Here is a 13,485-nt window from a genome sequence, read left to right as displayed (position 1 = left end):
AGACAGACAGACGGTCAGGATGGACGGACGGACAGGACAGGACAGGACAGACAGACAGACAGACAGACAGACAGACAGACAGACAGATAGATAGATAGATAGATAGATAGATAGATAGATAGATAGATAGATAGATAGATAGATAGATAGATAGATAGATAGATAGATAGATAGATAGATAGATAGATAGATAGATAGATAGATAGATCACAATGTATTTTCAGGTGTGTTAGATGAGGTCAGGGTACCCTACCCTTTCTCATGGCTGAAACTTGCAGTAAGGAAATCTTCCCAAAAGTGCAGCCCTCCTGTGATTCTGGACTATGTTTCCCATCATTGACAGCCAGTGTTCTCCTTGGGGCAAGGATGATGGGAGATGTAGTCCAAACCCAGCTAGAGAGGAGCAAAGTGAGGAAAGCTGCAATAGAGGGTTGAGACTAGTGCTTCCCAACTTTGGGTCCCCGGATGATGTTCTTGGACTGCAACTCCCAGAAATCCTGGCCAGCACAGCTCGTGGTGAAGGCTTCTGGGAGTTGTAGTCCCATGAACATTTGGGGACCCAAGGTTGGGAACTGCTGGACTAGGAGAATGTTCTATAGAATCTTGGAGGAGCTGGCTGGCTTTGGAGGAGGGATTTGAAGGAAAGGAAGGAGTTGGTTGCACAGAGAGGTTTGGAGGAGAAGCTCTGGCTGTGGATGACAGAAAGTCAAAATATGGAAGGAAAGGTCCCAAGGGATCAGAAGAAGGAACTTAGAGCTTTGGGGAGCTATTCTTCTTTGGAGCAGAGCCACCAGAATCTCCAGACTAGCATTTCCCATGTCACGTGGTGCAAAGGTCAAACTGCAGTACTGCAGTCAAGCCTCTGCTCATGACCTAAAATCAATACGGATGGGTCCAGGTAGCTGGCTCAAGGTTGACTCAGCCTTTCATCTTCCCAACGTTGATCAATTGAGTACACCAGCTCACTGGGGTGGGGGTGGGGGTGGTAAAGTCTTGTTTGCATAATTATGTTGTAAAACCCACCCACAGAGTGCTTCAGTTCTGTTGTGCCCTATGTAAAAACAAGGAACAGCAGTAATAAGGTGTAGTGCAAAAAAAGGGGAAAATCCCAAGATCTCTTTATTGCCTCCTCAATAGCCCTATTATTTTGAATCATTCTGGATCTGTACAGTGTGGAGAGGGTGAGAAGCTTCCCCCTCATTTTATGCCAGTCTTGGGTTGGCGCAGGCGTACCAGAACCTAATGTAATCCCATACAATTTCCAGCATAGACAGTGATTTCCCACTGGTATCAGCGATGGCCTTTTATGCCTCTGCTGCTTTCCCTTTCAGCTTGATGCTTTCGTCAAAATTGCCTGATTCCTAGCCACACCTTTGCAGAGCTGCTCTGGGGAAGTGCTGGATGTGTCTAACCGATGGTACCCATCTTTTGTTTGACAGATGAATCGCCCAATCCAGGTGAAGCCAGCAGACAGCGAAGGCCGAGGAGGTAGGTCTCTCTTCACATTAAATCCATTGATCTGCGTTTGGTTGCTTTCCCTGATGGTGCCTTTTGTACATATCGGTGGCAGGGCTGCTTCTTGTGACATGAAATCCCTATCAGCCTTTGCCGGACTGGCCGGCAGCGATGCTTGACAACAGTAGTAGTCTGAACCCACCACCCCATGAAACACAATCAGGGTTCAGAGAGATTCCATGAAAAGATAGTCAGATTCCGGGCCAAGAGGGGAGAAAGTTTCACCCCCCTAATGGCCACTCTAAATTATCCGCTTGCATAAAAATCAGAAGAAGACTTCAAGCTGTTGGAAGGTGGCACAGCTGAGAGGTAGAACGGCAGTATCAATAAGTACCGTATTTTTCGCTCCATAAGACGCACCAATTTTTAGGAGAAGAAAACAGGAAAATATAATCTGTTTTCTTCACTCCATAAGACGCACAGACTTTCCACCCCCCTGTTTTGTGGGGGAAAAGTGCGTCTTATGGTGCGAAAAATAAGGTAATAGACATAATAAAAAGTTTGCCCAAAGTGGGGGGGAAAGGGAAGCGCACTCAGCAGCACAATTAGCATCTGTGAGATAGATCAGAGGTCCCCAACCCCCGGTCCGCGGCCCGGTGCCGGTCCATGGCCTAAGCCCAACCAGGCCACAGAGTGAAACCTCCCCCCCACACTCCCCACACACAGCCTGTTTGTGCCTGCGTGTGTGCACCCACATGAGCGCTGCACCGCTCTTCACGCATGCACACAAGTGTGCGCCTTCGTGCATGCGCATGAGCACAGGGGGGTACAGCGGGGCTAAAAAGGTTGGGGACCGCTGAGATAGATGACATAAATAAAAAATAAAAATTGAAAATTCCCCCATAGCTGGACAGAGGCCAGTGCTGCCATATAATTAAAACAAATAACTTTTTACAAGGCAGCGCAGCACCCATCAAATCCTCTGGTGTTTCTATCACCATGTATAGAAGGACAGTTCGAAAACTGTGCCCCAAACACCCTGCTTGAGCAAAATATCTGTGCAATTTATTTAAAAATAATAATGGTGGAGATGGTTCTTTTTAAAAATGGAAGTGACTTTCCAGTCACTTTCTGGATGCTTGCCAGTCATTCCTGGTTTGAGTTAGAGGAACCAGATCAGCTACTGGGATTGGCAGAAGGGCTCCTGGGCATCAGGAGCTATACAAGCTGGCACCACTCCTGCTTTAATGGGGTTGGGGTGCCTATGTACCTTGGGCAAGCTGCACAATCTAAGAGGGCCTGAGAAGAAGAGCCCACTTGGACCACTTCCGAGCTCTCTATGTCTAGAAAACCTTGGACAGGGTCTCCATATGGCAAATGTGATGTGATTGCACAATAAATAAATAAATAAATAAATAAATAAATAAATAAATAAATAAATAAATAAATAAATAAATAATAATAATAATAATAATAATAATAATAATAATAATAATAATAATAATAATAATAATAATAATAATAATAATAATAATAATAATAATAATAAATTTTAAAGCAATAGAAGGCTCTGCTTGACAGTGGTGGACTCGGCTGTAGCTCTGTCTTCCTCCATCTGATCTCCTTCTTGGCTGAACTGGCCTAAAAGGCCATTGTTTTGTTAGTTTCCCTAGCAGAGGCTGTGTCACATCTGTCTACGGTTAGCCCCGATTTCTAATATCAACGTGTCAAACGTACTGTGGATTATTCCACTTGATGGGCAGCAAATACAGAGATGAATGCCCCAGGAATCGATAAGAAGTTGGCCTTGGTGTAGTTCCCAATTTGATTGACGAAGCTGCTCCTCCACCCGCCCTCCCCACTGCCTCAAACGCAATTATTTTTGAGCCAAGAACTGTGCAGGATAGGTGCTACAACATCGGGGGGGGGGGTTTCTGGCCGCCCCGGAGGCTGGGAAGAGGAGTCATTTTGACTATGACGGTTGTGTCCTTAGTGGGGACCGTTGCTAAGAAATGGGCTGAGGTCGATAAAGGGCTTCAGAACCACCCACTGCAAAAGCAGCCGGTTACTGTGCCCGTTTGATGGATCATGGAAATAAGTCTGAGAAAGGTTCAGTGATGGTCTTGGCGACGTTGCTTCTGGAACAAAGCCATGCATTCTGACTGCTGGATTTTCCCAGCTCCCCTGTTTTGTTTCCTTGGGGAGCCGAGATTTCGTACCTCTCCTGTCTACACATTTGTTGCTGTGGCTGACGGAGCTTCACCGGTCCTTTCCACTGGCTGCCAATCCATTTCCGGGCACAATTCAAAATGCTAGCTTTAACAGATTGGATCCAAACTACTGTATTTTTTCCGCGTATAAGACGCCCCCATGTATAAGACGCCCCCCCACTTTTCTAATCCAAAATTAAGAAAAATAAGTGGGGCTTAGCAAGTGTAGGGAGAAAGGGATCAAAGCGCTGCAGGATCACTTTGATCCCTGCTTTCCCCTCCACTTGTTTTTGTTCTCTCCTCAGCTTACTTCCGCGTATAAGACGACCCTCAATTTTTAGTCTAAAGATTTTAGACAAAAGTATAGTCTTATACAAGGGAAAATACAGTATCTCAAAGACCATGTCTCCCTTTCTGAACCTCCCAGGGTGTTAGGATCATCAGGAGAGGCCATCCCTTGGCCCTACCACCTTCACTGGTGTGTCTAATGGGGACATGAGAGGGGGCCTTCTCGGTGGCTGCTCCCAGACTCTGGAACTCCCTTCCACAGTAGGCCAGGCTGGCCCCACCTTTTCTGTCCAATCTACCGGCAGACAAAGACCTTTCTCTCCAGGCAGGATTTTTCTTAGTAACTGAACTGCTGGATAGCTCAGTGATTTAGGTCTCTGGCTGGGGAGCCAGAGGTTGGGAGTTCGATTCCCCACTGTGCTTCCTAGACCATGGGTCAACTCGGCGATCCATAGGGCCCCTTCCAGCTCTGCAGTACTAAGATTGTAGGACTGTTTGGGAGGTGTTTTTTTTAATGGATTGCTGTGTTTTGAATATGTAATTGTGGGACTCTTTTTAAATATTTGTATACATACTGCGTTTAGCTTTTAAATATTGCCTTTTACGGATGCAAGCCACCCTGGGTCCCTTTTAAAGGAGAAAAGCAGAGTGGAAATATTTTAAATTAAAATAAAATAAAGCCTTATGCTGTCTGCAGAACCCATGCCAAGCCACGAGTGAGCTTCTGCCCTCACAGCTATTTAGGATTATTATTCTGAAGCTGAAGTGGGCCGCTGTGGTTGGCACTGGGGTTAGTTTTCTAATCCAGGCTGCACCAAATCCCCAAATGTCTGAAAACGGGGAGTGAAGACCGACAATTTCTGGAATTCTAGTTTTGGTTTCTTCCGGGGAACTTTGGCGATATCGGCAGATCTTGCCGCCCATTTTATAGCAATAAAAAGTAGGGAACGGCTTTCCCCCCTCCCACTCCTTTTTTATTTAATGGCAAGATTTGCATAAAGGTCTTAGGGGCCTTGAAACCTCCTGACAAAGCAGTTCCTCCCCCCCCTTCTATGCCCCCCCCCCCATGTTGCCCATTGCTTTTTCTAAACTCGGCAGTCTTCTGGATTCTATTTCCTCGTCGCTGCTGCTTTGGGAGTTTCTTTCTTTTGAATCCTAATTAATAAAAGAAAAAGGAACCCTGCTTTCTTTCTTTCTATCTTTAACGGCTGTCAGGTAGCAAAGCAGGAAAGAGCTGGGGGAAAGGAAAGGCGCAGGAGAGGGAAGAATTAGATTAAATTAAATAACTGCAGAATCCCATGTTAGAAGCAGTGGCGTCTTTAGAATATCATCCTTCCACTCCGGCATGGCTCTGCTTTGAGGTCAGACAAGACCGGGTTGTCAAGTAAAACGGGATTCAGACTGGCGGCGTTTTTAATAGAGGGCAGTCCTGGCAACGTTTGACGTGGTTCTTTGGCCAATGGGCTGAGGATCGTGGTGCGGCTTTGTTTGTTCTGACGCCCTTCGTTGACAGATAGGTGCAAAAATTTCATGGCAACAATTTCACTGTAACGGGGCCAGTAAATTGGGCCTCCGAGCTTGGAAAATTGACCACTATCCACACTGGCCGAAGCATTTCAAGGTCTTTTTTTTGGGGGGGTGTAGACCCAAACAGGCACTTTCCCAAACTGTCGGTCATCTCCTGTAGGGGAGCATCATCAGCAACCCGTACATTGCACAACCTACCAGCGACGTCTCCCTTGTTTCTTTTTAAGACGGCTGTCACGGTAAAGCACAGGGGACGAAGACGGACGTGAGCAAAGCAGCTTGTTGGGAGAGAAGGTGTGTGGGTGAGGGAAGAGAGAGAAAATATACATTCAAAGCCACTCATCAAGCTACATTAGAGGAAGCATACACTTCATGGTTTATAAGCAGTGAGCATTTGAGCAATTAAGCATAACCTCCTATGGGAAGGGCCTGAAGAATAATTTAATGGCACATGACACAGTTGCATTGCTGAATCCAAGCAGATTGAGCTCTGGGCAGGGCCTGGGTGGGAATCTACGCGGCAGCCTCCAGCTGGAAGGAAGAAAAGCTAAATACAGCTTTATTAGCGGATATACTCTAACTTACAGAATTATATTGCAGTCCTGTATACCACTCTTGGGCAACCTGGCATTGCTGAGTTTTGGAATTTTTTTATTTAAATTCCTCTAGCTGCACAGCAGAAGAGCAGGCATTCACAGAGCAGAATAGTGTCAAGTTCCCCAAGATTAGTCCATTCCTTTTTTAAAAAAATCTCATCAACTGGCCCTTACCGTCTCAATAGCTCACTTGGAAACATTAGGGTGTGAGAGAATAAAAACCATCTTCTTTGCTTACACTTGAACAGCTCAAACAGCAAACTAAAGGCAGCATGCAAGGCTGCAAAAAGTCAAACACCTGGTACTCTCCTAACGTGCTGAACGACAACTTATGCTTTCCCCAGCTGCCGGAGCACCCATCGTCCCTTCCTAGTACAGCCAGCAGTCACACTGACTGGAGATGAGAAACATCATAGTTCAACACAAAGTGGAGAAAGGTTACTGTACACACTTCCTATGGGTGTATTCGTTGAGCTGGGATTAATGTCTGAATAGGATGGCCTGATCATAAAATGATAGAATAATTGAGTTGGAAGGGCCCTCTTAAGGCCATCAAGTCCAACCCCCTGCTCAAGGCAGGAATCCGAATCAAAGGAGGTCTGACAGAGGATGGTCCCATTTTCTCTTGAACGCCTCTAGCGTTGGAGCACTCACCACCTCCCGAGGTTATGGGTTCCATTGTCGTACGGCTCTAACAGTTCTATAATTTTTTTCCAGATATTCATCCTAAATCTGGCTCCTTCTCGCTTAAACCCATTATTACGTGTCCTGCATTGTGGGATGATCGGGAACAGATTGTGCTGTCCTCTGTATGACTACCTTTCAAATATTTGAAAAGTGCTCTCCTGTTTCCCCTCAGTCTTCTTTTCTCAAGGCTAAACATAGCCAGTTCTTCTTTCAGTCTTTCCTCCTAGGGCTTGGTTTCCAGTCCCCTGATCATCCTTGTTCTCCTCCTTTAAACTTACTCCAGTCATCTCCACATAGATTCTACCCTGTTTCCCCCAAAAATAAGACCTAACCTGAAAATAAGCCCTAGTGTGATTTTTCAGGATGCTCGTAATATAAGCCATAACCCCAAAATAAGCCCTAGTTAAGTGAAACCCTGCCCTCCACCCTTGTGCAGCAACCAGAAGATGACATGACTATATTTGAATACATGTAGATTGTTGTAGAGAAAAAAAAATAAAACAGCCCCTGAAAATAAGCCCTAATGCATTTTTGGGAGCAAAAATTAATATAAGACCCTCGTCTTCTTTTCGGGGAAACACAGTACAGGTATATGTTCATAGTTTCAAGGCAGTTAGTCATCGTGGGGATGGGGGCGTGGTGTACTGTAGAGATGTTCCCATTAGTGATATTCCTCCCTCCCTCCCAATATATTCAGGTTTCCTTTTTAAAAAATTCACAGGGACGTGGCTCCCTTATCACTTCTCAGCTTTTTGGCTTAGATCAAGTGTAAGAACATGGCTGCCTTATCTTGGGTCCATGTAGGCCACCATAGTTGATGCCGACTGTCAATCATTGGCGAAAGTTTCAGCCACCTGTTTCATAGGCTTACATGGAGATTCGTTCGTTAGTTTAGTCGTGTCCGACTCTTCGTGACCCCATGGACCAGAGCACGCCAGGCCCTCCTATCTTCCACTGCTTCCCGTAGTTGTGTCAATTTCATGTTGGTCGCTTCAAAGACCCTGTCCATCCATCTCTTCCTCCGTCGTCCCCTTCTCCTCTTGCCTTCACACTTTCCCAACATTAAGGTCTTTTCCAGGGAGTCTTCTCTTCTCATGAGATGGCCAAAGGATTGGAGCCTCAGCTTCAGGATCTGTCCTTCCAGGGAGCACTCAGGGTTGATTTCCTTTAGAATGGATAGGTTTGTTCTCCTTGCAGTCCAGGGGACTCTCAACAGCCTCCTCCAGCACCACAATTCAAAGGCATTAATTCTTCGGTGGTCTGCTTTCTTTATGGTCCAGCTCTCACTTCCATACATCACGACAGGAAAAACCATAGCTTTGATTATTCGGACTTTTATTACATGGAGATACTTGGGGTCAAATTTGGGACGTCCCGCACTTTAAAAACAACTGCTTTGTCACTGAGTTATAGTCCCTCTTCGTTGCCTCACTTGTACACCCCTAGGATCCTAGGGTAGTCTCCCATTGAACTATTAGCCAGACCCAACCCTGCTTAGCTTTCAAAGCCCGACGAAATCTTGTCTGTTTGGAATGGTACTGTGGGCCATGGAAGTCTCCAGTCCCGTTTCTGTGAAAATGAAGGGAAACCAAGCAAGTGTTATTCTACTCAGTTTCTTTATTCTTGGTGATGCTGTCATGGTGAAATTTCACTTTCTGTGCATGCATTGGGTTTCCACCCTCACCATGTATACCGTGGCTAAATATTTCATGTCCTGTGTGCCTGATGATTGTACCCGAGTCATTTCAGAGCCTGCTGATGTCTTATGTAGCACTGTCAATACATGATCTCTTTTCTTACCATACAAAGAAATTAAATGTTATAACTAAAACAACCCTATGGATCATAAAAGTCCAGCCCCTGTCAAGGAAGCATAGTTGAGAATTGAACTCCCAAACTCTGGCTCCACAAACAGAGACCTAAACCACTAAACTATGCACAGTTCATTTTCGATTAGTTTCTGTTAACCTAATACACATATAAGGTTAAACATGGAACTGTAATGGCTAGATAAGCTAAGTACGCCTTTCAAAATACAGTGGTGCCTCGCTAGACGATGATAATCCGTTCCACTGAAATAGCTGTCTAGCGAAATCATTGTCTAGTGAAAAGCAAATTGTCGTCTAGCGAAAATCGGTTTGCGAAGCAGGGACCAAACATTGTCCAGCAAAATTCCCCCATAAGAATCACTGTTTTGTGAATCGCTATAGAGATCACAAAAAGTCAATGTCTAGCGAAAAAACTGTCATGCGGGGTAACTGTCTAGCAAGGCACCGCTGTAATGGCCAGGTAAGCCAGGCCATTCCTTAGTCTCACCTCCCTCTGATCTAGCCATAATTGCTTAGATGGACCGTCCAGGTTTAACTACCTATAGTTAGAGCATCGCCATTTCTTCAGCCTCAAGAAATTACAGAGCCTGGACTGAAGCTAACGAGTGCCCTCTAGAGGAACTGCGGGACCATTCTTGCAAAAATTTGCTGTCGTATATTCCACTCGGAACTGCACCTTTCCGGATGGAAAGTAATATATGGATACAGATAGGAATTTAGAGGTAGGAATATAGAGGTACAGCAAGCTAGGCTAAAGAACCTCAAGCACTCAAGACATTGGCGAACTACAAATCCCATCCTCCATCACCTCTGGACATCCTGAGGACAACTGGTAAAAACTGGAATCCAGCACCCAGCGATTCACAAGTTCTGTGGAACTGTAGAAAAACACAGTTGTGGTCTCTGGAGGTCTCCCCAGGTTGGCCCCAAGAATCCTCTGAACCTTTGAGGAGAGCGCTGCATAGGGAGAAAGTTCTCCAAGTGGATCCAAAGCCTTGAACACGTGGTGGCCCTCCACATTTGCTCTACGGTTTCCTGGGGCAAAATTCGGGTCTTGTTTGCGGAAGATCCCAGGTTCACTCCCCAAAATCTCCAATTAAAAATAGGTGAGGGATGGGAAAGTCCCCACCTGAGACTCTGGATGGACCATCACTTGGAATGAATACAAGCAACGATGTACTGGGACCAGAACTCGTGCAATCAAAGCTCTGGGACTTTTTTCTTAGGAGGGATCATAGCGTGCCTGCCCCTCCTTGGCTGGTCTGCCCTGTTCTGCACTTAGTTGCCGTCCCAGACGAGAATTTCCCCAGCAACGATGTCCTGCAGTGAATGTATCCCTCTTGTCGTGGGACGTCTTTCAGGGTAGTTTGGCAATTAAGAGCCATTAGCTTTTCAAAAGACCTGCTTCTTGCAGACATAGAAACGGGCGGAATTGTTTGATTGATCAGGATAACACAACTGCCTGCATTGGGTGGGGTTTCCCTTTGGCTACGGAGACTGTCCTAATGAACACATGTGCTTCAACACTGACCTCTGCGCTACTATTGGTTTCATTGAAGAGCCAGTGTGATCACGTGTTAGATTGTTGTGTGGGTGGCATATAAGTTAAATGAATTAATGAATGAACGAACAAACAAACAAACAAACAAACTTGGCCAGTTACTCTGCCTCTCAGCCAGAACTGCCTCAGTAGACTGTTATGAGGATAAAGAATGAAAAATAAGAGCAATATATGTCGCCTTGAATTCATTGGAGTATAAGTGGGGTATAATAACTGGCCTCAGGCAATGTTAGTTAGCATTGACCAACCAGAATAAGCCAGAGAAGCTCTCGGAACAATATCATGAGTGAATTTGATTCTTTAAAAAAAACCCTCCAGTTTATGAATAGATACTGTGCTTCTGTGCCCCCAATTCAAAACGCCAGGAAATGTCCCAATATTACTGCACAATATCATGCCCGCATTGCCAGCAGGAAAAAGGGTGCCAAGCTTTCCAGAGCAGAGGGCAGCCTGAATGTTGACAACACCCACGGCAGCAGTCGAGATGGTCTTCAGGATCCCCTCTTGTGCTCACTCCCATTCACAAAATGACACCAAGCGAGGGGAAATCCCAGAGACTGGTTCCTTTTTTTATCCGTTAACCACTCCTCACACAAACACAAAGCAATTGTTAGCGCTGTTTTTCAACAAGGGTGAATAACACAGCTGATGGGATCATAATTTGCATTGGTTGGCAAAGGTAGCAGAGGCAGCGTGAGGATGTATACACCGACCTGAAACTTATGTGATTTTACACCAAACTGAAAAAAACCTATATCCTGATTTATTTCTTCAATAGAATCAGCCTCTTAGATAAGGGATAACCGCTGGATAGGTCCGTGAGTTATGCACCCGGCTGCAGAGCCATAAGTTAGAAGTTCGATTCTCCACTGTGTCTTCTTGGGAGGAGCTGGTATTAGTAATCCATAGGGCCCTCCCATCTCTGCAGTTCTAGGATGACAAGGATGATGATGATTCCTGTGATATCACAGCGGCTGCACCACCGTGACACCACAAAGACCCATCCTCCGGGCTTGGGAAATTTTACGGAGTGGGAAACTCCATTGCCTCTGAACTTAACCTGGAAACTTTAAAGGAGGTACAGTAGGAAATGCATTCAGCTGGGGGCCAGATTCTCACACAGCAGGCAGGGTGGGCCTGCAGAGCTGCATAAACCACACAGGGAACATCTGCAGGTCCGATTAGGTCTGTGCTCCCAAAGACCATTCCCCTGGCCCTTCCTTGGCTTCAGATGCAAGGAAGGTGTCGGTAGCATCCTTTTTGTCCCCTTGGTTGTATTCTGGCTTGTTCCATCCTGCACCCCTCCCTCTGTTCCTGCAGGCTCTGGTCCGCAGGCAAAAGGCATAGAAGCCCTCCGTATTTTCAAACCCAGGGAAATATTCCCAAGGTTCGGTGGCTTGAGCAGGGTAAATAACGGTGCATTCAGAAAGAGATGTAGTTATTAAACACGACTCAGCCGGTGCCAGCAAAAGCTCCGCATCTCCCAAAGGGAACAGGGAAATAAATTACCCACTTACAGAATGTAATTGGTGAGGGATTAAAAATCAATAGACAGGCAAGAACAAGCAAGCCGTCTCGGCTCGGCTTGGAGGAGGAGAAATCCCTAGCAAAAGGGATGGCCCTCTCTCTGCCCCCCCAACCCCTCCATCGGCCCCCATCTGCTGATGCACATGTTGTCAGCCTCTGGCCATCGGGGTCTCCTGCATCTTCTGCAAGGCTGGGAGATTTTTGGATGGTGTAATGCATGAGAAGGAATCTAGAGAGCAGCTGCTTCCATTGTGGACCCACAGGGCTGGTGGAATAAAAACCTAGCTTCCAAACCCTACTTGAGACTCATCACCAGATGCCATCAAGTCAATTCTGACTTATAGTAACCATTTTTCAGGGTTTTCTAGATAGAGAATACTTAGAAGTCGTTTACCTTTCCCTTCTTCCAGGGGAGCCCTGGGACGGTGCAGCTGGCCCAAGGCCACCCAGGCTGGCTCTTCTCCTTACAAGCACGCAAGTGGGGGATCAAACTCCCAACCTCTGTCTTCGCAGCCGGAGATCTAACTCAATCAGCCAGCCAGCCAGCTTCAACCTTATTTATCATTCACAATATCCCTAAGGAATCTTGACCATAGACTTGCAGGATAAAGAGGGATTTGCAAACACTGGTTCCTAATCCTCCTGAATTAAATTGGTCAAAATGCAGGAAGCCACTTGGGGTCAAGCGTTTCCCAGTTCAACATGGCGATAGCTGCACGGTTGCAGGACTGGCTGGCAAAGAACAGGCCACTTTTTGGCTCTTAAAACACAGCAAAAAAAGGAATAAAAACCGTGCAACAGATGGAGAAGGGTGAGCAACATGTTCTGAGGGGTGCATTTCCCCTAACGTCTGTGAGAGGACTACAGTATTTCAAAGCTTGGGAATATTATTCTTGGGCTGGAGCTCCCCAAATCTGTCCAAGAATATGGCAGCTGCCTATGCTGGTTGGAGGGTTCTGGAAATTGTGATATAGAAAGTTACTTTGAGAATCTGAGCTCTGTGGACGGTCTGAGACCAGCTGAAGGTAAAGAACCCAACGGCAGTTCAAATCCCAGATTTGCACTTATGAAAAAGGATGACATGTGTCACCCAAAAAGGAAAACAGGTTCTTCTAATATCCAGAAAGCAGGAGTGTCTCTAAGGAAGCACTGTGGCAAGGAACAACGCGGGACGTTTAAGCTAAGCCAAAGCTGACCGTGGGAAAGCCCGCATGTCAGCGATGCGGTTTCTTTCATTTATTGGAAGAGATGCTTTCTCTGAGTCAGGTTTCCTGAGCTCATTTTCCTAGCATTGCACCTGACAGAGCTTCCACCACATGCTTTGCCATTATATATTTATTTGCTAGGTTTTTTACATTAAGGAAACCACCTTCTTTCCATTGTCAAATGCCATTAGAGCACAGCGGGTGGGGGGCATGAAAGCCATTGAAGACAGATGCCGGCTGTAATCCTGGAACACCCGTTATTTACCATCACTCTGATGACGTCTAAGTTGTTTATGTCCCTTGGGTAGGGCTGGCAAAAGGAGATTGTTCAGATATTCCATCATGGTTGTGTAGCCGTTTTTGACTATGAGTCGTCATTCCCACCATGTACGCCTTCCTCTCCACTCCAAAACTACTGTTTTTTTCTGTATTCAGCCAGCTTGTCTCTCCAGCCCTAAACTGTCAAGCAAAACAGAGCTCGCCCATGGTTTTCACTGTCTTTAAATGTCAGGTCTACAATAAAATGTTGCAGCATGAACTGCCGCTCTTCAAAATTCCAACAATTCAGGCTTGCCCTTTCCCAGGATGTCCGAGTCAGCC

At 45.9% G+C, this 13,485-nt stretch overlaps 1 protein-coding gene across 15 annotated transcripts in view; it reads left to right on the top strand.

The window, feature by feature from the left end:
* The window catches only part of CELF6 (CUGBP Elav-like family member 6), a 179,917-nt gene that overhangs the window by 142,402 nt on the left and 24,030 nt on the right, over positions 1 to 13,485 (top strand). For all 15 annotated transcript variants that reach the window (XR_012081638.2, XM_072982145.2, XM_072982143.2 and 12 more), the window contains one exon: positions 1,440 to 1,488. Coding sequence is in view for 14 of the 15 variants with exons in the window: in XM_072982145.2 (XP_072838246.1) it covers positions 1,440 to 1,488 (49 nt within the window). In the remaining variant the exon portion in view is untranslated. The remainder of the gene's footprint in view (positions 1 to 1,439; positions 1,489 to 13,485) is intronic.

Source organism: Pogona vitticeps, chromosome 12 (assembly GCF_051106095.1).
Source record: "Pogona vitticeps strain Pit_001003342236 chromosome 12, PviZW2.1, whole genome shotgun sequence".
Classification (NCBI taxonomy): domain Eukaryota; kingdom Metazoa; phylum Chordata; class Lepidosauria; order Squamata; family Agamidae; genus Pogona; species Pogona vitticeps.
This window is presented reverse-complemented; position numbering and strand designations above follow the sequence as displayed.